At 41.5% G+C, this 26,236-nt stretch overlaps 1 protein-coding gene across 1 annotated transcript in view; it reads right to left on the reverse strand.

The window, feature by feature from the left end:
• The window catches only part of LOC123773031 (insulin-like peptide receptor), a 531,432-nt gene that overhangs the window by 53,462 nt on the left and 451,734 nt on the right, over window positions 1–26,236 (reverse strand). Inside the window, exon 29 of the mRNA XM_069315507.1 lies at window positions 19,498–19,571. Within this exon, the coding sequence (XP_069171608.1) occupies window positions 19,498–19,571 (74 nt within the window). The remainder of the gene's footprint in view (window positions 1–19,497; window positions 19,572–26,236) is intronic.

Genomic DNA, 26,236 nt, shown 5'->3' on the forward strand with positions numbered 1-26,236 from the left:
TGCAGAATTTACCCTAGGCTACCATCAGTGCTTGTTCAGTATTATGAGCAGCCCAAGTACAAGTCCCACAAGGCTTCACCAACGAGCCAGTATGGATAATGCAGGGAGAATGAAAAGAACCCTTGCAGGTCTTAAAGGCCACTTAACAAGACAGATCAAGAAATGAGAAGATTTGTCACAACAATCTCAAGTTGATTATGCTGACCTGGAAAGCTATTATCAAGCAGCTGCAGGTAAATTTGAGCAAATCAAATGCCAAATAGCAACATATGTGGCTGAACTTGCCAACACCAATTTATCAGAAACAGAAATAGACGACATTATGGTTGATCTTGCGAATTATGAAGATCACACTCAGGCCACGTTACAGCCTTATGTCAAATTAATTGCCCAGAACAAGGCAACAGCAACAGTTGCATCTAATACGAGTCAAACAGAAGCTCGACTCCCTCCAATTAATTTACCCACTTTCTCAGGAAAAGATGAGGAAGATTGGGACGAATTTTGGAACAAATTCGTTGACCTTGTAGACTCAAAACAATTTTTACCAAAGAGTAGTAAATTCTCTTATTTGCAAGGCCAATTATCAGGTGAGGCTAAAACAGTTGTATCCCATCTGAGATTAACTAATGACGGCTATGATCTGGCAGTACAACTCCTCAAGGATAATTATGCTGATCCAGAAGTAAGAACATCACATTTAGTTCATGAGCTGTTGCATTTACCCCCACCGGAGGCTTCAGCTGATTCACTCCAAGTCTTCAAGCTGGAGGTAGAATCATTGATCAATGCCCTCAGCCTGACAGCAGATACAAACGGGGCTGAGTGGGTCTTGAAAATAATTGTCAAGGAGAAAATACCTAGGGACATATTGAGACAAATGAGTGCTCATTACAATAAAGGTATCTTATCCATGAATGAAATATCTGAAGGTTTAAAGTCAGTAGTTCATCAATTACGAACACATGACAAATTAAAACCACCAAGTAAACCCTCAGAAACCAATAATAGTAAACCACAGAGTACCAAAGGTACTCCAAATCAATCTAGACAATATAATTCAAGACCAAAGTGGAACAGTGGCAGTGTGGGCGTATATGCAGTGGGACCCTCCAAGCCTATAGTTACTGTGTCACCCAAGAACGTGACTCCAAAGGGTACTGGAAGCTATGGAACATGTTTGTTCTGCAATGAGAAACATTCAATGTACCACTGCCCTAATTTTCCTGATAGTGACGCCCGTGTTGAGCGACTCAAAGATTTGCAACATTGCACGAGGTGCCTCAGGAAACATAACATCAACGACTGTGATACCCAATTACACACCTGTAATAGGTGTAACAAAGGTCAGCACCATGCAGCATTGTGCAGAGACACCAAAACAACGTCTCCAAACCCCAAGGTGGAAGATAGCATTCCCACCACAGTACAGTACTGCAAGGTGCAACAAACAAACAGTGTCCAATCGGCAAAGTCTAAAGGTAATACGACTTTGCCTACTGCCCAAATTACCATCCTGAATAAGAGGGCCAAGGTCCATACCCGTGGGTTGTTTGACCAAGGATCCCAGAGAACATATGTCACTAAAAAGCTGGCAGATGAACTACAATTAAGGCCTGTAGCCCAGATGTCATTCAACATCTCAGGGTTTGTAACAGATGCAGGACCTCAAGTCTACCAGGTGGTACAACCATCAGTACGTTTAGGCAGGTACATCTGTCGAGTACAAGCCATTGTGGTGGACAAAATACCAGTAGACCTACAAGTTCAAGGTCTGAGAGCAACAGCCAAATTCCTGAGAAATAGAGGAATAAAATTGGCAGATAATATTAAGTCTGATCACCTCACCGACTTCGGTCTCCTTGTAGGGACAGACTATTGCCATCGATTCATCGGTAGCCCTACTAAATATCAGGGTATAACCATGTTAAACTCTGCAGGAGGTAAATTACTCTCAGGCCCAGTATCAAGCCTGAGGAGACCTATGCCTGCAGATAAACAATACCAATAGAAATCTAAATTTGTCAGCTGATTATATTTCTCCAGTAGCATTATACTAAGGAGATTACAGCTGACTATACCAACAGAGGTTGATGTTAGTATCATCATTTAAAGCTGAAGATGAGTTCATGAGGCCTCAGTGGCAAATCAGTGAACAGTAGCCTAAAACAGCTACAAGTCACTGCGACCAATGTCACTGAACCCACTGCAATCTCAGAACCATACTTTACTTTAATGATGAGCTATTCAATCTTCTGAATCAATTAACTAAATTAAACCCCAATAAATCTGATGACTGATTTGATACATTTATTATTTAATCAAGATGTATTCCATGGGCCTCAGTGTTTATATATCAGTGACCAGTTACCTGAACAAACTTCAAGTTATATCTAATGTCACTGATCTCACTGCAGTCCCTGAATCATACTTGACTGTAGTACTTGATCACATTCAGTCTTCTGGGTTAAATAATATGTAATAAGGCTTGAATATTAGCCTTTCAAGAGTTGACAGGGAAATGAAATCGCATTAGACGTCTAACCCCTGCAACTCTAGTACGGGACATCCGTCCTGTACGAACAGACGCACAAATGTGTGATTACTAACTATTAACATCAAATTAATCTAATAATTCGAAGGAGGAGTATCGGTGTTTGTCTGTTCTATATAGGACTTCGACCCGTGAGCAGCCCCTGGGGAATTATGTCGGAAAATCTGACACCATTTAATATATCATACAGACAGATAATAGCTGTGTTGTATAAACAAGTTAACCATAGAAAACATAACTTGTAGTGGAATTACCGTCTAAAGAAAACGGGATATCATCACCACATACTATTATAATTCACCAGCTATTCTGCTGGGAATTATTCTTAAATACATTAGTCTTTGGACTTTACCATCATAAAACATCTCATATAAATTAACTTAATTATCAATATTAAAGTAGAGTAAATGTGACCCTTCTATCACTTTCTGTCATGTGGACAATGTAAGCCAGGCGTCAGGGGAGGAAGGGGCAGCCATTGTTGTTGATACTAGACCAGAGGCTCACAGGGAGCAAATTCGGCTCCTGTTAATTTACTTGGACGTAGTGTTATGGAAACTAAAGGTGTACCATTTTCAACACGCTGTCTACAAATCAAGTTAAGTGTTCTTTCCGAAACCCATGTATCTTTCATTTATGGCCATTAATGTCATTATATAGGGTGATCCGGTTAGAGCACGACAAAGCCTCAAACTAAAGGTAATTAAGCCAGGTCTTTATTGTTCCATGTATAGTGTTTTCTCTGATATACCTGTCATATATAGATTCTGGCTTCACAGCTAGCGCACTTTTGACAGGTCAAGACGAGGAAGCAAGATTTTGTGCACCAGTTATTGGGTGATGGAAGCTACCTCAAAGAGGATAATTTGGTGTCTACACCCTAGTTATACCTGGTGGACTAACCTGCTGTACTATAAGATAAGGAACCTTTTCAATGTATGTAGTCTAATTCTGTAGTTTGATTGGCTGCATATATATAAACTAATAAATCTCACAGGTCGGTCCCCACAAAATCCGCCATTTTGTAGGCGACGCCAGCCGGCTGGCAATTGACTGGCCGAGGTCACGTGGAGTGGCCGACCAATCACGGCCCGCCGTGACGTCACTGAGAGCCTCTGGCGGTGCCGGCTGAGGCGTCTTCCATAGGAGGATCTGACTGTGGATGCGAGTGGTAGTGCGTCGAATAGCTCTCGAGATAGGAGGTTCTGGGAGCATCGTTCAGTGGATCATAAGCAGCCATCGCAGTGCACTGTCAATGCTGAAGACCCTGTGATCCTGGGAAGCAAGAAGAGGCCAAGTTTAGTGGTAAAAAAAAAGTGCCAAAACATGAGGTATCGGTTGGCGACGACTCTGGAGAGCGTAGCCTGACGCCCGTGGGTCTGGATGGTGTGGCGAGCAGGCCTGCAGTGACTGGCTCACATCTACTGAGGACGTTGGAGGGAAGACACTGTTTCTAGGTCAATGAAAAACGCCTTTGTTGAAGGAACGTTTGTATACTGTGACTGGCTCAATGACCACTGGTTGGACCAGGATTGGAAGACCTGAACTTTGGGAGTGGCATAGAGCGGACGTGATTGCTTCACAACACCTGAGGCCCTGCAACGCACTACTGGATCGTTGCAGAGCGACTTAGTAACCATAGGAACCTCACACCTACGAAGGACAGGCATCGTGAACCAGGAATGTTGAAGGTAGATAATTTTTCCCTTCCATTACCCCTTGTTGATTTAGCTAGTTGGTCACCAAATATCTATATATGGTATCAGCATATTTATTAGTCCATTAGTATTAGGATAGGCTTCAGGGCAGCTAGTATTTACAACTGTTAAAGAAGACAGTGTGTGGACGACGTGACAGTTGATGAGACGGCGGTCAACGTTGATGAAGTGCCCCTGCTTGAGAGTGTGTCAGACCCCCTTTTTAAATCTGCCCAGCTGATGGAGTTGCCGGAGGTCGTGAGAGGAGCGTTGCCGAAGATTTCCAGACTATTTACTCCATATATATCCATTCATGTACCCTTATCAATTCATGTAGCTTTTCTTTAGTAAATGTCATATATTTTCACTGAATATATATGTCATATATTTGAGTGCGCCTCCATATTATCTCTACGAGCATACATGAGTGATACTGTAACCCCACCTAGTGGACAATAAGATTTTATATGAAAATTTCCTTGTGGCTGGTGGTGCTAGAGCAACACAGACATTCATAGAAGTGTACCCTAGGGTGGTAGTACTGTTCCAACATTGTAAGTGCAGCAACACTGCTGTCAGGCAACATAGTGCATATCCACTGTACTGCATTGCTGGAGTGCAGAGATATTAACCCTGCTGGCAACCTTGTTAGACGGTAGAGAAACGCAGGTGGGAAGAGAGACCTGCAACCCTTTTGTTTGAGGGGCAAGACTCAGAGGAAGTGTTGCTGAAGGTAAGCCTGAGTCTTCCCCTCACTCCTCCGTGGGGCAAGGCCAGAATTAATGTTAGTATTTTCCCCCGTGGTTGACTGAAGGGCTCCTAGTGTGAATCAGTGTCGCCCAGGTGGTGGGAGCATAGACCTGCGGTGGTGGGCATTACCCAGTCCTCCTCTTTAGGACCAAGTGACTTTGGTGAGTTACGTGAGTCAGAGAGACTTTCTGTTCTTTCTCCTAAACTCCTAGCAGCCCTCTTGCTAGCATAGCCCAGCTCACCCCTTGTAACAGTATGTATGTATGTATTTGCGACTGTTGGTTTATAAACAAGTTAGGTTTAGGATTTTCGAGGTCTAGGAATGATTATCCTATGAATATAGTGGCTAGCATCCTGCTGAGTTACCAGATGGATGAACTGCTGTGCGATATTTGGGCAGCAATTTGATGGATGTGAGGACAGCTGACTATCCTACGAACACAGGTACTAGTCCACTGAGCTGCCAGATGTACGATTACTACCTTTGTAATATAGTGGACCATTTATCTTCAGTGTTACATAAATGCTGTTTGCTGTGCAGGAATTTCCCAGATTTAAAAATGGTAGAGGAACTGCTGAAGATATCCCCCTGATATCTACAGATCTCCCCTATATCCCATGAAATAGATATCCCATATAAAGATATCCTGATCTAGATATCTCCAATATCCCCTGTAGATAATCTAGTTCTGCAATTACAGGGATTTGTCATCTGAAATATTGTGCTTCCCTAATGTATTTTTCGTTAAAAACTTGAATGCAAACTATTATCTACTAACAGTACCCGGCCACGCGTTGCTGAGCCACATCAAGCTTTCCTGTTTCCCAGTCCTCCCACCATTCCCCCCTCTCCCGTTTCATTGGCCTCCCCACCATTCCCTCTTCCTTTCCACCATGCCCCATTTCCCTGTCCCTTTGTCCTCCCCACCATTCTCCATTCCCCCATCCCAAACTTCCCCTGTTTCTTCGTCCTTCCCCTCCATTACCCCCTCCCTTGTCCCCTCGTCCTCCCCACCATCTCTCACTTCCGTCCCATCGTCATCCCCACCACTCCCCACTCTCTCGTCCAATGCTTTCCCAAATGGTCTGATGGTCCCATCAGAAAATTGGGAACATTGAGTGATCTGATGTTCCCACCACTGAAATATAAGAAAAACAGTTAAAAAAAATTAAAATATGAAAAAATTAAAAAATGAACCATACTCATCAATGAACGGTATGGTAAACAACACAGCTCAATTCCAATGCAATTCATACAAAATAATTAAGTCAAAATTAAAATTAATCAAAATCTATGAAAATTCCATTTATCAATGCAATCAGAAACATTTATATGGAATTGTAACATATTTAGTATAGCCTGTGTGTTGCTCCATCATGCAACAGGTGGAGCTGTTTTTTAAGAAAAGCATAGTTTTACCTGTCAATGGTGTGGCATCTATAGTTATACTTATGAAATGAACGGTATGGTAAACAACACAGCTCAATTACAACACAATTGTCACACAAAATAATTCAATAAGAAATAAAATATATTAAAATCTATAAAAATAAAATTTATCAATGCAATCAGAAACATTGAAATGATATTCATGACATATTTAGTATAGTGTGCATGTTGTTATTATGTGCAACAGATGGTGCTGTTTTTCAAAACCGCATGTCTTTACCAGTCACAGGGTGGCATCTATATAGTAGGTATATAAAAAGTCCCGCCTATTCCAATGCAACGTTGTGTCAAAATTTCAAAGCAATCGGTGAAGAACTTTCGGAGATTAGCGGTTATACACAAGCGAATATTTTTATTTTTATTTATATAGATATAAATAAAAATATATATGTTCGTTTGTTCAAAATCACTAATCTCTGAAAGATCTTCACAGATTGCTTCAAAATTTGTACCTCTTGATGCCATGTACCTCATGATGCCATGTACCTCTTGATGCTGTGTACCTCTTGATGCTGTGTATCTCTTGATGCCGTGTACCTCATGATGCCGTGTACCTCTTGATGCTGTGTACTTCATGATGCCGTGTACCTCTTGATGCTGTGTACCTCTTGATGCTGTGTACCTCTTGATGCTATGTACCTCATGATGCCATGTACCTCATGATGCTGTTTACCTCAAAAGACTGTGTGCCTCATGATGCTGTGTTTATTCACGATGCCGTACTTATGCACTATGTCGTGCCTATGCACTATATATTGTTTGTCTTTTTGTGCACTATTCTTATACAAGCACGGTTACTTGCTGTGCTTATGCATGATGCAAATGTTTTCACGATGCCGTGCTTATGCATAATGCTGTGCTATTGCACGATACTCTGTTTTCCAGGATGTTGTTTCTCATGTCGACGTGCCCCGCACGTTGTAGTGTCATTAATGTAACCAACCCCGGACACAACCCAGAACACATCACTAACCGTCTCTCTCGCTTGCATGACAGCTGCTGTCGCCGCGTCTCGCCACAAGGGGCAGGACGTGGCACGTTGCTCCATGGAGTCGACGGATGGTAACGGGTCTCAGACCAACCACAAATAGACCAGAACAGTTGACTATGGACCATTCTCGCTGGTAGACTCCTGCGATGACTGTAGCAAGCAGACGTTGTAGGCTCCACCCGCTGGATGACCGGCGACACCCATGTGACAACTAGTAAGCAGCCGCTGCAGGCACCACCCTTTGGACGACTGGTTTCACCCACGGGACTACTAATAGGCAGCCACTGCAGACACCATCCACTGGACGACAGGCGACACCCATGGGACTTCCAGTAAGCAGCCGACTAGACACTACCCGCTGGTCAACGGGCGACACCTACAGGACTGCCAGCAAACAGCCGTTGCAGATAACACCTACTGGAAGACGGGCGACACCCCCTCGACTACCAGCAAGCATCCGCTGCAGACTCCACCTGCTGGTCGATGGGCAACACCCACAGGACTACAGCAAGCAGCCGCCTAGACACCACCCGCAGGTCGACGGGCGACACCCACGGGACTACCAGCAAGCAACCGCTGCAGAGACCACCCGCTGGAAGACGGGCGACACCCACGGGACTACCAGCAAACAGCCGCTGCAGACTCCACCCGCAGGTCGACGGGCGACACCCACGGGACTACCAGCAAGCAACCGCTGCAGACACCACCCGCTGGTCGACGGGTGACACCCACGGGACTACCAGCAAGCAGCCGCTGCAGGCACCACTCACTGGCCGACGGGTGCCACCCATGGGACTACCAGCAAGCAGCCGCTGCAGGCACCACCCGCTGGTCGACGGGCGACACCCATGGGACTACCATACCCTCCGGGACACTGGCACAGCAACAAACAACTACTAGGGCACCCGCAGGCAAGCTTGATTGCCCACTCCTCTTAATTAAACTCCTGTCTATTGTTAACAGTGTTTAGCATGTTTTATGATATCCCAGGACTCTTGTCACAAAATCTATGGACTACTTACCTACTTCCAGGACTTTTGTCGCAGTATCTATGGACTACTTACCTACTCCCAGGACTTTTGTTGCAATATCTATGGACTACTTACCTACTCCCAGGACTTGTGTCGCAGGATGTACGGACTATTTACCTACTTCCAGTACTTTTGTCGCATGATCTACGGACTACTTACCTATTCCCAGGACTCTTGTTGCCAGATCTATGGACTACTTACCTACTCCCAGGATCCTTGTCGCATGATCTATGGACTACTTACCTACTCCCAGGACTCAATACTTGACCTTTGCAAGTGTTCACAAGAATACAAGTTTATTTTCCTTCAGCTTACCTTATTTTTCTGGCCCTAGGTAAATTACTCACTTATATTCAACATCATCTACTCTGGATGATTAGTAAAAAGATTCCACCTTACCCATCAGGTGAACTAATGTAAGTGTTCCCTTGTTTTCTTTTACCTAGGTGTGATGGGGCAGCCTCAATTCTTTACTATCTATTGGACCTTACATCTTTCCTATGGATCTCCATAAGTATTCAAGGATTTATAGGTAATTCCATGGGGATATCTTTTCCACAAAGCCTGCGAAATTTACTTGGGGGTTCAACCAACTAATCCTCTGGATCAGTTTTTTACAGTACTTGGAAGTTAGTTGTCATTTACATTTATTGTATCCTCTAGTTATTCAGCGTTATGTGTCACCTTACGATATATGTTTCTTACTAATGTTAAGTTAAGTTTAATGTTAAGTTAAAAGTAATGATAATTCCGTAACTAAAACTATGTAAATCATTTGGACAACTAATTTGCAACTCCCTCTTTGCTGTTCAACACTAGTCTCTTTTCAAAGTTATTTGTAACTAGCTATACCCGGCCACGTATTGCTGTGGCTCAACAATGTATGTGCATTGCTGAGCAATGCACATACATTGCTCCATATAACTCTCCATGTAACTTTATATGGACAATAACTCTCCATATAATCTTATATGGGGAGTTACTTAAGATAAGTATCCCACGTGCTTGAGGGAAGAATCGCACTCACATTACTAATTAAGACAGATATTTCACCTTCGAAAGTAATTAGGGGAGAAATCTCACTTGTAGAAGTAGAATTTGATCTTCCTTTATTTAGCATTTCGGGCAGGTCCTTAATCCTAATTCTTCCCCGGAAAACGACCAGCCAAATCGTTTAACAACCAGGTACTCATTCACTGCTGGGTGAACAGTGGCTACATTTAAGGATTGGTACTCGGTCAATCCTCCCCGTCTAGGATACGAACCGAGGCCAAATCGTTTGGGAAAGGCTGACCGAGTAGTTTACCACTACGCCACGGTGATTGCTTGTTACCGTGCAAATATGAGGTAGATATATTATTTCACGTTGATAGCAAGTTAAGAGATATGTCTCACCTATCACCTGAGATATGTATATATTAGTAAAATATATAAATTTGACTGTTACTAGATTAGGGATTTGTTTCGACTAACTTCTTCAGAGATAAAGTCTGAAAGAATATTAGCTGAGAGTCATGTTTCAAAGAGAGCCGTGTCTCCAAGAGCACTAGTTAAGAGCAGTGACTCCAAGAGCACTAGTTGAGAACAGTGTCTCCAAGAGCACTAGTTGAGAGCAGTGACTCCAAGAGCACTAGTTGAGAACAGTGTCTCCAAGAGCACTAGTTGAGAGCAGTGACTCCAGGAGCCCTAGATGAGAACAGTGTCACCAAGAGCACTAGTTGAGAGCAGTGACTCCAGGAGCCCTAGATGAGAACAGTGTCTCCAAGAGCACTAGTTGAGAGAAGTGACTCCATGAGCACTAGTTGAGAACAGTGACTCCATGAGCACTAGTTGAGAACAGTGACTCCAGGGGCACTAGTTGAGAGAAGTGACTCTAAGAGCACTAGTTGAGAACAGTTTCTCCAAGAGCACAAGGTGAGAACAGTGACTATAAGAGCACTAGCTGAGAACAGTGTCCTAAAGAGCACTAGTTTAGACAAGTAGTGCAGGTTAAGGAAAAGTAGTTATGATATTTATACCACCTTGAATAAAAATGAGGAGAAGTATCTCACTTTTAGTATTGATTAAGAGAGGAAAGTTACCGGAAGTACTAATATTGTCACGAGAAGTGTTTCTCCAGCACTTGGACTGGCTAAGAATTATAGCTCTCCTACAATGCTAGTGTTGAGAAAATCTCAGTCGGCATATTAGATAAAGTACTTCAGCTCCGGTTCAAGACGGTTATCGCATTTCACACTGAGTGCAGTAATATTACTAATACATATTTCAAACATAAGAATAAACATAAATAAATAAAGTATCTGTAATTGAACAATATACTTAAATTAAAAAGGATCATGTTGATAGAAGTGTTATTTAATTCATGCAATAAGAGAACTATTAGAAAAATCACCCAACCCATCTTCTTCATACGAAACAACTTTTTAAAATCATTCAACATATGAGAAACAACTTCTTGAAATCATTCAACATATGAGAATAAATAAAAATGTGTCGACGTATCGGTCCATTCTGGACTATTATTAAGTCGAAAATTGGTTAGGATCTAGGATAGATCGGAACGTTGTCACTTACATTTATTATCGCTTGTGGAAGTTGGGTTATTTGGTATTGCTACGTTGTTGTGACATCGTCTGCGTTAGCTACGATATTGTGACATTGTATTGGCTACGTTATAGTGACTTTGTCTGTGTTGGCTACGTTATTGTGACATTCTTTGTGTTATCTACGTTATGGTGGCATTCTTTGTGTTAGCTACGTTATTGTTGCATTCTCAGTGTTAGCTACGTTATTGTTACATTCTTTGTGCTAGCTACGTTATTGTGACTTTCTCTTTGTTAGCTACGTTATTGTGACATTCTCAGTGTATGCTACGTTATTGTGACATTCTCAGTGTTTGCTACGTTATTGTGACATTCTCAGTGTTTGCTACGTTATTGTGACATTCTCTGTGTTAGTTATTCTATTTTGACATTCTTTTTGTTTGCTACGTTATTGTGACAATCTCAGTGTTGGCTACGTTATTGTGACATTCTCAGTGTTGGCTACGTTATTGTGACATTCTCAGTGTTGGCTACGTTATTGTGACATTCTCAGTGTTGGCTACGTTATTGTGACATTCTCAGTGTTGGCTACGTTATTGTGACATTCTCAGTGTTGGCTACGTTATTGTGACATTCTCAGTGTTGGCTACGTTATTGTGACATTCTCAGTGTATGCTACGTTATTGTGACATTCTCAGTGTTGGCTACGTTATTGTGACATTCTCTGTGTTAGCTACGCTATTGTGACATTCTCAGTGTTGGCTACGTTATTGTGACATTCTCTGTGTTAGTTATTCTATTTTGACATTCTTTTTGTTTGCTACGTTATTGTGACATTCTCTGTGTTAGCTACGTTATTGTGACAATCTCTGTGTTAGCAACGTTATTGTGCCTTTCTCTGTGTTGGCTCCGTTATTTTTATATTCTCATTGCTTGCTACGTTATTGTGACATTTTGTTTTAGCTACTTTATTGTGACATTCTGTGTGTTAGCTTCGTTATTGTGACATGCTCAGTGTTAGCTACGTTAAAGTGACCTTCTCTGCGTTGGCTACGTTATTGTGACATTCTCCGTGTTGGCTACGTTATTGGGACATTCTATGTGTTAGCTACATTATTGTGACACACTCTGTGTTAGTCACGTTATTGTGACATTCTCGGTGTTGGATACGTTATTGTTACATTCTTTGTGTTATCTACATTATTGTGACGTTCTCTCTGTTAGCTATGTTATTTTGACTTTCAAAGTGTTAGCTACGTTATTGTTACATTCGCTGTGCTTGCTACGTTATTTTGACATTCTGTGTGTTAGCTACGTTTTTATGACATTCTTAGCATTAGCTTCGCTATTGTTACATACATTGTGCTATCTACATTATCGTGACATTTTGTGTTTTAGCTACATTATGGTAACATTCTTTGTGTTGTAAACGTTATTGTGACATTCTCTGTGTTTAGCTTCGTAATTTTGATATTAACTATGGTGACTACGTTTTTGTGACATTCTCTGTGTTAGCTACGTTATTGTGACATTCTATGTGTTAGCTACGTTATAGTGACGTTCTCTGTGTTAGTTATGTTTGTTACGGACCCGAGTCCAGCGTCGTAGCACGGAGCAGTGACGACAACGCCATCTGTGAGTCCGCTCCCAAAACCCCCTCCAAATGGACGACGCCATCTAGTGAGGACGGGATATACCGGCCACAGGTGCTGGATTCCCGTCTTAATCAGCTCATAACATAGCCGCTGCTGACCTCTGGTGAGGTGGAGCTTAGACAGCAATGCCATCTATGGAGTGGATAGGTGGACGTTTGTGTCTAAACCTGTAAGTGAGGTTCCCTAGTCCCAGTATTAATGACGTGTCTGATTACAGAGTCGACCTGGGACTGCTGTATTGGACAATGAGGCAGTCTACCCAAGGCAGCCAAAGTCTCTCCACGAGTTTGCTCTGAGGAAGCTGTGAGTCACCCCCGGACGAACATTGTTGAGAGTGTTAGCCTGCCTGTGATGTGGCAGAGTCGAGGAATCGTCGTATCCGGGGCTGGCTGGTGGAGGGGACTAGCCACTGTGGTACTGAGAGAGGAGAGTGATAAGCGGAATCACACGAGGCTCCTGCCTAGGGCTCGCAACCCTAGTATCGGTCGTGGAGTGGCCTACACAGCGGAGCTGATTTTAACCTGTCAGCTACAGGCTGGATTGTGGTTGAAGGCCTCCACGACGGAGCACCCAGTGGGACTGTGATTTGGCTGGCCTGTGGCCAGGGTAGATTCGCCGAGAGAATCCAAGAGGATTCATCGTGGGCCGAAGAAGAGAACAAGGGCTACTCATCGTGAGCACCGTGGAGCATCCTGTCTTCAGAGGAAGACGATTCTGTACATTGTGTATTTATACCCCCCGTGTGATTGTTTATATATTTATTTATGGTGGTGGTGATTATATATATAAAGCAGTGCATTTGTATCCCTTCCCCGTTAATTTAACTTGCGTTACGGAACACACCCCTTGAAAGCCACTACTAACTTGGGGCCGGATACCCAAACTCTAATAACATCAGAGAAGAACCCGGTTGTGACCCAATAGGGCCGTAACAATGTTATTGTGGCAATCTCTGCGTTGGCTATGTTATTGTGACATTCTCTGTGTTGGCTACTTTATTGTGAAATTCTCTGTGTTACCTTCTTTATTGTTAAATTCACTGTGTTAGCAACGTTATTGTGACATTCTCTGTGTTAACAATGTTATTGAGACATTATCAGTGTTAGCTACGTCATTGCAACATTTTATATGTTAGCTACGTTATTTTGACATATTTTATTAGCTACGTTATTGTTACATTCTCTGTGTTGGCTACGTTATTGAGACATTCTCTGTGTTAGTTACGTAATTATGATATTCTCAGTGTTAGCTATGTTATTGTTACATTTTCTGTGTTAGCTACGTTATTGTGACATTCTCTGTGTTAGCTACGTTATTATGACATTCTCTGTGTTAGTTACGTTATTCTGGCAGTCAATGTGTAGACTAAGTTATTGTGACATTCTCGGTGTTAGCAACGTTATTGTGACATTCTCTGTGTCGGCTTCGTTATTGAAAAGTTCTCTGTTATTTATGCAATTGAGGCATTCTCTGCGTTGGCAACGATATTGCGACATTCTCTATGTTGTCTCCGTTATTGTGACATTTACCGTTTTGACTACGTTATTGTGACATTTACCGTTTTGACTACGTTATTGTGACATTCTCTGTGTCGGCTTCGTTACTGAAAAGTTCTGTGTTAGTTATGTAATTGAGGCATTCTCTGTGTTGCCTACGTTATTGTAACATTCAATGTGTTGACTACTTTATTGTGACATCCTCGGTGTTAGCTACGTTATTGTGACATTGTCTGTGATGGCAACGTCATTGTTACATTATATGTGTTGGTTATTTTATTGTGACACTCGCTGTGTTTGCTACGTTATTGTGACATTAACAATGTTAGCTACGTTATTGTGACATTAACAATGTTAGCTACGTTATTGTGACAACCACAGTGTTAGTTACGTTATTTGGACATTCTTTCTGTTGACTAAGTTATTGTGATATTCTCTGTTTAGGCTACGTTATTGTGACATTATCTGTATTAGCTACGTTATTGAGACATTCGCTGTCGTGCCTACATAATTGTGACATTCTCTTTGTTAGCTATGTTATTGTGACAATCAATGTTTTGACTACGTTATTGTGACATTCACTTTGTTAGCTAAATTATCGTGACATTTTCTGTATTAGCTATGTTATTGTCACATTCTCAGTGTTAACTACATTATTGTGACATTTTCGGTCTTAGCAACGTTATTGCTACGTTATTCTGACAATATCTGTTATTGTGACATTCAATATGTGGACTACGTTACTGTGACATTCTCAATGTTAATCACGTTATTGTGACATTCTATGTGTTAGCTAATTTTATTGTAACATTCTCTGTGTTGGCTACTTTATTGTGACATTTTCTGTGTTAACCTCGTTATTGCAACATACTCAATGTTAGCTATGTTATAGACATTCTCTGTGTTAGCTGCGTTATTGTGACATGCCCTAAGTTAGCTACGTTATTGTGACATTCTCAGTGATAACTCTGTGTAGGCTACGTTATTGTGACGTTTTCTGCATTGGCTACGCTACTGAGATATTCGCTGTTTTGCCTACGTTATTGTCACATTCTCAGTGTTAACTCCGTTATTGGGACATTTTTGGTCTTATCAACGTTATTGCTACGTTATTCTGACAGTATCTGTGTTATAGTGACATTCAATATGTGGACTACATTACTGTGACATCCTCAGTGTTATTTACGTTATTGTGACAGTCTTAGTGTTAGCTACGTAATTTTGACATTCTCTGAATTTTCTGTGTTTTTTTGACATTCTCTGTGTTGGTCATTAAACTGTGACACTCTCTGTGTTGGCTACGTTATTGTGACATTCTCTGTGTTGGCTACGTTATTGTGACATTCTCTGTGTTGGCTACGTTATTGTGACATTCTCTGTGTTGGCTACGTTATTGTGACATTCACGGTGTTAGCTACGTTATTGTGACATTTTCAGTGTTAACTACGTTATTTTGACATTATCTGTGTTATTGTGATATTCTCTGTGTTAGCGATGTTATTGTGACATTATTAGTGTAGGCTACGTTATTGAGACATTCTCTGTATTAGATACTTAATTTTTTATATTCTCTGTGTTAACTTCGTTATTGTGACATACTCAATGTTAGCTACGTTATTGAGACATTCTCTGTGTTAGCAAAATATTTTTGACATATTCTGTGTTAGCTGCGTTATTGTGATATTCTCTGTGTTGACTACGTTATTGTGACATTCCCGGTGTTAGCAACGTTATTGTGATATTCTCTGTGTTGGCTACGTTACTGTGACATTCTCTGTTTTAGTTACGTTATTGTGACATACTCTGTTTGCTACGGTATTGGAACATTCTCTGACTTAGCTGCGTTTTTCTGACATATTAATTCCGTTATTGTGACATCCTCGACGTTATTGTGACATTATTAGTGTTAGCTACGTTATTGTGACCTTCTCTGTTTTAGTTACGTTATTGTGAAATTCTCTGAGTTGGCTACGTTATTGTGTCATACTCTTTGAAGGCTTCATTATTGTGACTATATATGTGTTAGCTACGTTATTGTTACATTCGCGTTGTTGGCTACGTTATTGTGACATTCTCTGTTTTGGGTCCGTCATGTTGACATTCTCTGTGTTAGCTATGTTATTGTAACATACGCAATGTTAGCTACATTTTTGAGAAATTCTCGGTGTTAGCAACGTTATTGTGACATTCTCTGTGTTGCCTATATAATTTTGACATTTTGTCAAAATTATGTGTCAAATTTGTGCCAAATGTGCCAAATTTTTGTCAAAATTATGGATGACATTTTGTCATCCTCGTCATGGCCCTTGTGGATTTGTTCATTTCATGCATCACGTTATTGTGATCTCTGTGTGTGATTATTGTGACATTCTCTGTGATTGCTGAGTTATTTGGACATTCTCATTGTTATCTAAGTTATTGTGACATTCTCTGTGATTGCTGAGTTATTTGGACATTCTCATTGTTACCTAAGTTATTGTGACATTCTCTGTGATTGCTGAGTTATTTGGACATTCTCATTGTTACCTAAGTTATTGTGACATTCTCGGTGTTAGCTACGTAATTGTGGCATTGTCTTTGTTGGCTACGTTACTGTGACATTCTGTGAGTAAGCTACGTAATTGTGACATTCTCAATATTAGCTACGTTATTTTGACATTTTCTGTATTAGTTGCGTTATTGTGACATTCTATGTGTTGGTTTCGTTAATGTGACATTCTCACTGTCAGATACAATATTGCGTCTTTTTCTGTGTTAGCTACGTTATTGTGATATTCTCAGTGTTGGCTAAGTAATTATGACTTTCTTTGTCTTTGCTTTGTTATTGTGACTTTCTCTGTGTTGGTTTGGTTATTCTCAAATTCTCTTAGTTAGCTACGTTAATGACATATTCTTCTTGTTAGCTACGTTATTCTCACATTCTCTGTATTGGCTACGGTACTGTGACATTCAACGTGCTGGCTACGTTATTGTGACATTCTCTGAGTTGTCTACGGTACTGTGACATTCAACGTGCTGGCTACGTTATTGTGACATTCTCTACGTTGCCTACGTTATTGTGACATTCTCTACGTTGCCTACGTTATTGTGACATTTTCTGTGTTGGCTACGTTAATGTGATATTTTCTTTGTTGGCTACGTTATTTGACATTCGTGTCAAATAACGACAGTCTTGCAGAGAATGTTACAATAATGTCACAAATTGCGTTAGCTTTGTCCGTGGACACGTTGGTGCTGTGTAAAATAAGATTAAGTGGTGAAAGTGTTAAATATTTAAAGTAAAATATTTTAGATATAACTGGTAGATTATCTTGGGAAATCATTGAGATATATGAGACATATGCGACTAAGTGACATGTGGGAGTTGTTGAAGAAATATTTGGATAAGAAGGCCAAGGAAGCGCCTGGAGTTTTTTTAATATGGTGAAAGAACGAGAAACTGCTTTGTTGGATAAGAAATTGGCAACAATAACTGATGATAAGAAAAGTTATATTTCATAGATATAAAGTGGATATATCAAGGAAATGAAAGTTTGCTTGAAGTAAAAGATGTGAGCAGATTTGGTAAGCAGGAAAAGGAAAGATCAAACATGGAGATAAAGAGAAAAATCGAATGAAATCATTTAATACGATTCATGTTTGGAATTTAATTTTTTTAACAGGATTAATATTGCAGTCGAAAATGGGATTGGTAATAATGAGAAATTAGAAATTTCCTAGATGGAGCAAATGGTATGACTTCTTATGTGGGGAAATGATAAAAGAGGCGCCAATGTATAAATTATTGGATTTATTGGTATGAGAAGAGTGAATAATCTGATATATCTATGGAAGAGGTAAGCATATCTGAGGTTAAGGTACAATGTGGGAAATCTGCAGGTCTTGATATTGAAAATGCAGAAATAATTTATTAAATATAGGTAACAATTATTAATATGGCAGTTGTGGATAACTTCTCCAAAAGCATGAGAAATTCGTAATGTGCTAGAAGATTAGTAATGAGCAGTGACTTTACTAGTTCATAAATTAAAGCATAACGTACGAGTGTACGAACTATAGAGGCATTAGTTTAGAAAGTACTGTGGATGAAGTGTTTGCTTGAATAATGATCGGAAGAGTGCAAGAAATTACTGAGAATTTGCTCAGTGATAAATACAGTTTGTTCTGTAGTGAAAGAGGGTGAGTTGATCTCATATATTCAGAAACAGTTTGTCGAGAATGAATGTAAGGTGTGTTGTTGATTTATATAATTTATGGTTACGGAGAAAGAAATTTAGAAAATTAAAGCAAGGTCTTTGGAGAGTGTTAAGCATGAATGGAAGTGGCTGAGTTTTTTTAAATTTTCCCAAAATGTTATATTTTGGTTGTGGTTAATGAGGGAATGAGTAGTTTGATGATAATGTAGGTCTGCACTACATATATCGCTGGCTTATAATGTAGGTCTGCACTACATATATCGCTGGCTTAGGTCACGATAACATTATTCAAGAAGGGTGTGAACAGTAAAAGCCTTCAATAAATAATGTACATAGACGAGACTATTTTGCCAAAGAGTGAACGAGAGTTATGTTGATTTGTTTAACAATATTTGTAAGGCGTGTGAGAGAAAACTGTTAAATCGGAGGAAAACTATAGTGATGGTGAGAGGAAGAAACACACAGTGACAAAACGGTTAGTGATGATGGAAGTGATCGATTAGTTTAAATATCTAAGATGTGTGAGTAATAAAAGAAGAATTTGCACAGTCGAAACTAAGAACTGGGTCAGTCAACATAGGAAAGTAGCTGGTGCAAAAAAAAAAAAAAAAAGTTTTCATTAGAAAAATAAAAATTGACACTGATGCGGCCAGAGGTCTGCATGAAGGCTTCGAAGTGCCAAGTCATTTGACAGTTGATGTGGAATAAACGGAACCAATCTTTCCGTTCATTAACCGTTAAAGTTAGCACACTTTCAGCCAATAATCTTTAAGGAAAGTGATGGCGATATGTGGCATCATATTGAAAAGCAAAAGCCAAAAGGAATGAATGATTGTAGGGTGTTAAAAAGTGTAGAGTTGAGTCAATTTTATATAGTGAGAGAAGTATCTGATAAACCAACCCGTCCTCCAAATAGAACGTCGCATTTTGACATACACAGTCGTACCTAGTCGCCAAAAAGTACCATACTAGAAAAATATAGCGTCTCGTGAAATGACATACTATCCCGTTTTCTGTCTTGGGTCCTCTGGTAGGTTAGGATAAGGGCAGTTTATTACGACAGTTTCTTGACGTTGGGAACCTTAGGAAGGCGGGCTGGACAAAGAATACATTAAGCCAACACCACTATCTCACCTGGAGTAGTCGCTATAGCGACTATGATAGAAGGAGAGCCCCTCGAAGCGATGTTGGTACTCTGCCGATGTGTGCTGTGGAAGAACAACATCAATCATCCAACAACTCGTCAAAAATATATCATTTCACCGTTGACCCAGAGATGAGATCTAAAGACTGGTTCCTGAACCAGTTGAATTAAGCTGTGAGGATAGTTGAGAGAAGTGAAAATAATTATCCTCAAGTATACCAGTAATATAATAGAGAAGACAACCCAGAGGAGTACTGATATAGACTAAGACAATGAGACATTCAGTATGAAGAACATTGAGCGAGTGGAATGGGAGCAACAAACTATCATTTATGGGACACTATTTTGAGAAAGAATGGAATCAGGTATGTACTTTGTTGTATTTATTTATATATTCAAAAGTGCTTATATTCTTGTAAAGGCACTAGCACTCATAGCGTTTCAGGCAGGTCCTTAATCCTAATTTTCCCCGGAATACGACCCGCCAAATCGTTTTACAACCAGGTACCCATTCACTCCTGGGTGAACAGAGGCGTACTGTTAAGGATTGGCGCCCAGTCAATCCTCCCCACGCGCTGGGCGAGTATTTTACCACTGCGCCACGGGAACTGCTATGTATTAGGGGTATGTATTAAGATCGACACTACATACAGACATCACAATAGCGTGATGCATCAAATGAACAAATCCACAGGAGAGGAATGTACCCGGTTGCAGTTCTTTTACCTTGTCGTAGCTCAGTCGATTAAGGCAGCGTCTGGGCATATCTCGGACGTAGGTTCGAACCCTCGTTACGGCTCTAGTGGATTTGTTTATTAGGATATATACTAGAAATGGAGGAAATATTCCTAACTGGATCAGAGCTTAGTTGATTGATAGAAAGTAGAGAATTAGCGTCAATTAGTAATACTTGGAATTTAAAAATGTTATGAGTGATTTTCCCCGAAAATCAGTTTTAGGTCCCTTTATTGTTCAAAACTAACATCAACCAAGGTTCGAAAGTGTGATGAAGAATATACTCGGGAGAGGACGGAGCGGAACTCCACAAATGGGCAGAAAAGTGGAAGATGTAACTCAACGCGAACAAGAGCTTAGTCCGATATTGGGGAAATGACTGAGGCCGTGCTTGCCAGAAGAAAGATACACATTTGGACAAATCAAGTTACGAAAGAGACTTGGGATCATAGTTGAGTTACTGATACCAAAGAAGCGTAATAAATATAAATGTAAAGTTTGGGTTTAAAGCCAGGAAAGTCAGTTAAACATGCACAAACATCTAATGAAGCTCTACTTGGACTACGGCGTTTAATTGTGGTTCAAAAGGAGGATGTATCGATTCCTTGGAGAACATAAGAATGAAAGTAACTGCAGAATGCCTGTTGGCCCATACGAGGAAGCCCCTTGTTTATATCCACCCAATCCCATTCATATGTAAATGTCTAACCTACGCTTCAAACAATCGAGGATCCTACTTCGTTTATATTACACGGTAATTGGTCAAACAATTTACAACCTACTAGCTGAAACAAGTAATACGAGAGAATAGTTAAACAAGATTAAAACCGAGGACACCCATTCAGGATAAAGTTACATCCTTCATAAATTGGGAAAAAAACAAAATCTCCTCCAGATACCCCAGGCGGCCTCTGAGGACAATATAGAGCAACTGTACGACTCTATAATCATTAGCTATGCTGATCTACCCGAAGAACAACAAATTGAAAATTGCTCTAGTGTAGCACGTGACCTGATTAATCCAGACAAAGATACATATTAACATTAATATCAAATCAGTTGTCAGGATAGGTAAAAACAGTAGTCGTAGTACTAGACGAATGCTCATTAAACTCACAAATCCCGCTGTTAAGTTTGATCTGATTAAATAAAAAAACGAACCTATATGTGAACTGGTGCCTGATCAAGCATGGATCCCTCGTCTACACGCTTTGTTAAATTCTTTGTTCAAATTCGCAAACAGTGCCCAAATCATATCAAGTAGTGCTATACTAGGAATAGAACCATCATTGCAAATTAAGGAAAGAACAAGAAAAAGTTAAGCAATAAAATGTAATCAACAAGTTATGGCCTTCTTTAAACACTTTGGTATAACTGAAAGACACCATTCATCCCATATCAATTAAAAGTAACACATTTTTTCTAAAAACACTTCCTAACTTTTCAGCAAATGCCTCCAGACACTAATATGTAAGCATTTACCTAATTGTCTTAATGTAAGCTTCTTCATTTATATTTCTAGGTTTACACTTAAATTTAATTTATTATCATTAAAACTTAAATTTTATAGAACACCCCCCCCCCCCACTCGTAAATACCTAATATCGATTTTTTCAGTGTTTTAGCTTAAAATATCTATTCTTTAGATCTAATAAAATATCTACTAGATGCACTTGTTACTAAACTATTATTCTTCATGTTGACAGAAACATGGCTAAATAAAGACCATAGCCAACTATGCAACTAAGTCGGTTATAAAGTCCTCCACAGAAAATAAAGGAGACAGTACACCTATTTTTTAACAAGATAACTTCAATTTCATCACTATCATTAGCTAGCTGAGCTGAGCTCCAATTAGCTGCCTCCATACTGAATATGGAAGGTGTAGTGAGTGACCTGGTGCTAGTGAGGGAGCTACGTGGAGCTCTAAGGGCAGAATTCGATTCCCTGCGGGAGGATCTACGGCAGATGCAAGAGCTAAGGCACATGAAAGAACGTCAAGAGGAAGCGGTGCTACGGTGACATATGCACCAGTATACCTGCTAGGGTGTCATATGCTCCAGCATGCCTGCTACGGTGACACAAAGACCAGTATGCCTGCTACGGTGACATATGGACCAGTACGCCTGCTACGGTGACATATGGACCAGTACGCCTGCTACGGTGACACATGGACCAGTATACCTGCTACGATGACATATGGACCAGCATGCCTGCTATGGTGACATATGGGCCAGTATGCCGTCTACGGTGACATATGGATCAGTATGCCTGTTACGGTGACATATGAACCAGAATGTCTGCTACATTGACATATGGATCAGTATGCCTGCTACGGTGACATATGGACCAGTATGTCTGATATTGTGACATATGGACCAGTATGCCTGTTACGGTGACATATGGACCAGTATCCCTGCTACGGTGAAATATGGACCAGTATGCCTGTTACGGTGACATATAGACCAGAATGCCTGCTACGGTGACACAAAGACCAGTATGACTGCTACCGTGACATATAGACCAGTATGCCTGCTACGGTGACATATGAACCAGTACGCCTGCTACAGTTACATATGGACCAGTATGCCTGCTACAGTGACATATGGCCCAGTATGCCTGCTACGGTGACATATGGACCAGTATGCCTGCTACGGTGACATATACACCAGTATGCCAACTACGGTGACATATGGACCAGTATGTCTGTTACCGTGACATACGGACCAGAATGCCCGCTTCGGTGACATATGGACCATCATGCCTGCTACGGTGACATATGAACCAGTATGCCTGCTACCATGACATATGGACCAGTATACCTGCTATGGTGACATATGGACCAGCATGCCCACTACGGTGTTATATGGACCAGCATCCCTGCTACGGAGACATATGACCAGTATGCCTGCTACTGTGGAATATAGACCAGTATGCCTGCTACGGTGACAAATGGACCAGCATGCCCGCTACAGTGACATATGGAACAGTATGCCTGCTACGGTTACATACGGACCAGTATGCCCGCTTCGGTGACATATGGATCAGCATGCCTGCTACGGTGACATATGGACCAGTATGCCTGCTACGGTGACGTATGGACCAGCATGCCTGCTATAGTGACATATGGACCAGCATGCCTGCTACGTTGACATATAGACCAGTATGCGTGCTATAGTAACATATGGACCAGCATGCCTGCTACAGTGACATATGGACCAGTATGCCTGCTACGGTGACACATGAACGAGTATGCCTCCTACTTTGACATATAGACCTGTATGCCTGCTACGGTGACACATGGACGAGTATGCCTCCTACTTTGCCATATAGACCTGTATGCCTGCTACGGTGACACATAGACGAGTATGCCTCTTACTTTGACATATAGACCTGTATGCCTGCTACGGTGACATATGAACCAGCATGCCTGCTATGGTGACAAATGAACCAGTATGCCCGCTACTGTGACACATGGACCAGTATGCCTGCTATGGTGACATTTGAACCAGCATGCCTGCTACGGTGACACATGAACCAGTATGCCTGCTACTGTGACATATAGACCAGTATGCCAGCTACGGTGACATATGGACCAGTATGCCTGCTACGGTGACATACAGACCAGTTTCCTCCCTACAGTGACATATGGACAAGTATACCCGCTATGGTGACATATTGACCAGTATGCCTGCTACGGTGACCTATGGACCAGTATGCCTGCTATGGTGACATGGACCCAGTATGCCTGCTACGGTGACATATGGACCAGTATGCCTGCTACGGTGACATATGGACCAGAATGCCGGCTACGGTCACGTATGGACCAGTATGCACGATACGGTGATATATAGACCAGTATGCCTACTATGGTGAAATATAGACCAGTATGCCTGCTACGGAAACATATGGACCCAGTATGCCTGCTACGGTGACATATGGACCAGTATGCCTGCTACGGTGACATATGGACCAGAATGCCGGCTACGGTCACGTATGGACCAGTATGCCTACTACGGTGAGATATGGATCAGTATGTCTGCTATGGTGACATATGGACCAGTATGCCCGCTACGGTAACATATGGACCAGTATGCCCGCTTCGGTGACATGGAGCAGCATGCCTGCTACTGTGACATATAGACCAGTATGCCTGCTACGGTGACATATGGACGAGTATGCCTGCTACGGTGACATATGGACCAGTATGCCTGCAACGGTGACATATAGACCAGAATGCCTGCTACAGTGACATATAGACCAGTATGCCCGCAACGGTGACATATAAACCAGCATGACCGCTTCGGTGACATATGGAGCAGCATGCCTGCTACTGTGACATATGGATCAGCATGCCTGCTACGGTGACATATGAACCAGTATGCCCGCTACGATGATATATGGACCAGTATGCCTGCTACAGTGACATATTGACCAGCATGCCTGCTACGGTGACATATTGACCAGCATGCCTGCTACAGAGACATATTGACCAGCATGCCTGCTATAGTCACATATGGACCAGTATGCTCGTTACGGTGACATATGGACCAGTATGCCAGCTACGGTGACAAAGTGACCCGCATGCCTGCTACGGTGACACATGGACCAGTATACCTGCTACGATGACATATGGACCAGCATGCCTGCTATGGTGACATATGGGCCAGTATGCCGTCTACGGTGACATATGGATCAGTATGCCTGTTACGGTGACATATGAACCAGAATGTCTGCTACATTGACATATGGATCAGTATGCCTGCTACGGTGACATATGGACCAGTATGTCTGATATTGTGACATATGGACCAGTATGCCTGCTACGGTGACACATGGAACATTATGCCTTCTACGGTGACATATGGACCAGTATTCCTGCTACGGTGACATATGTACCAATATGCCAGTTACGGTGACATATGGACCAATATGCTCGATACGGTGACATATGGACCAGTATACCTGATACAGTGACACACGGACCAATATACCGGCTATTGTGACATATGGACCAGTATGCCTGCTACGGTGACATATGGACCAGTATGCCCGATACGGTGACATAGGGACCAGCGTGCCTGCTACAGAGACATATGGACCAGCATTCCTGCTATGGTGACATATGGACCAGTATGCCTTTTACGGTGACATATGGACCAGCATGCCTGCTACGTTGACATATGGACCAGTATACGTTCTACGGTGACGTACGGACCATTATGCCTGCTACGGTGACATATGGACCAGTATGCCTGCTACGGTGACATATGGACCAACATGCCTGCTTCGGTGACATGGACCAGCATGCCTGCTATGGTGACATATGAACCAGTATGTCTGCCACGGTGACATACGTACCAGTATGCCTGCTACAGTGACATATAGACCAGCATGCCGGCTGTGGTGACATATGGACCAGTATCCTCGTTACGGTGACTTATGGACTAGTATGACTGCCACGGTGAGATATGGACCAGTATGCCTGCTACGGTGACATAAGGACCAGCATGCCTGCGATGGTGACATAGACCAGCATTCCTGCTACAGTGACATATGGACCAGTATGCCTGCAACGGTGACATATGGACCAGCATGCCTGGTCCAGCTCAGCTAGCAAAGGATTCATTTTTACTGACTGGACACCTAGCTGGATTTCTTCACGATTGAGGTAAGTGTGGCTTTGTGTTAGGGGCCGTGCAATTTTTTTATTTTTCCAATTTTTATTTTTTAATTTTTTTTCTTTGGCTAGGAGCTAAATTAATTAGTGATGGCATCTGTAATGCAGGAACTGGCAAAGAATCCTTCAGTGGTAAAGATAAAGAAACTTACCAAGTATAATTTAGTATTGTTAGGCAAGGAATTTGGCCTAGAATTAAATGACTCGGTTATAAAATGGACTTTGGTGAAGGAAATATTACAACATTGTATTGATCAAGAAGCATTGCCAGATGATACACCTTTATGCCAGCCTAGCCAAGCGGAAAGTGCAGC

The sequence above is a fragment of the Procambarus clarkii genome, chromosome 81, assembly GCF_040958095.1.
Source record: "Procambarus clarkii isolate CNS0578487 chromosome 81, FALCON_Pclarkii_2.0, whole genome shotgun sequence".
Classification (NCBI taxonomy): domain Eukaryota; kingdom Metazoa; phylum Arthropoda; class Malacostraca; order Decapoda; family Cambaridae; genus Procambarus; species Procambarus clarkii.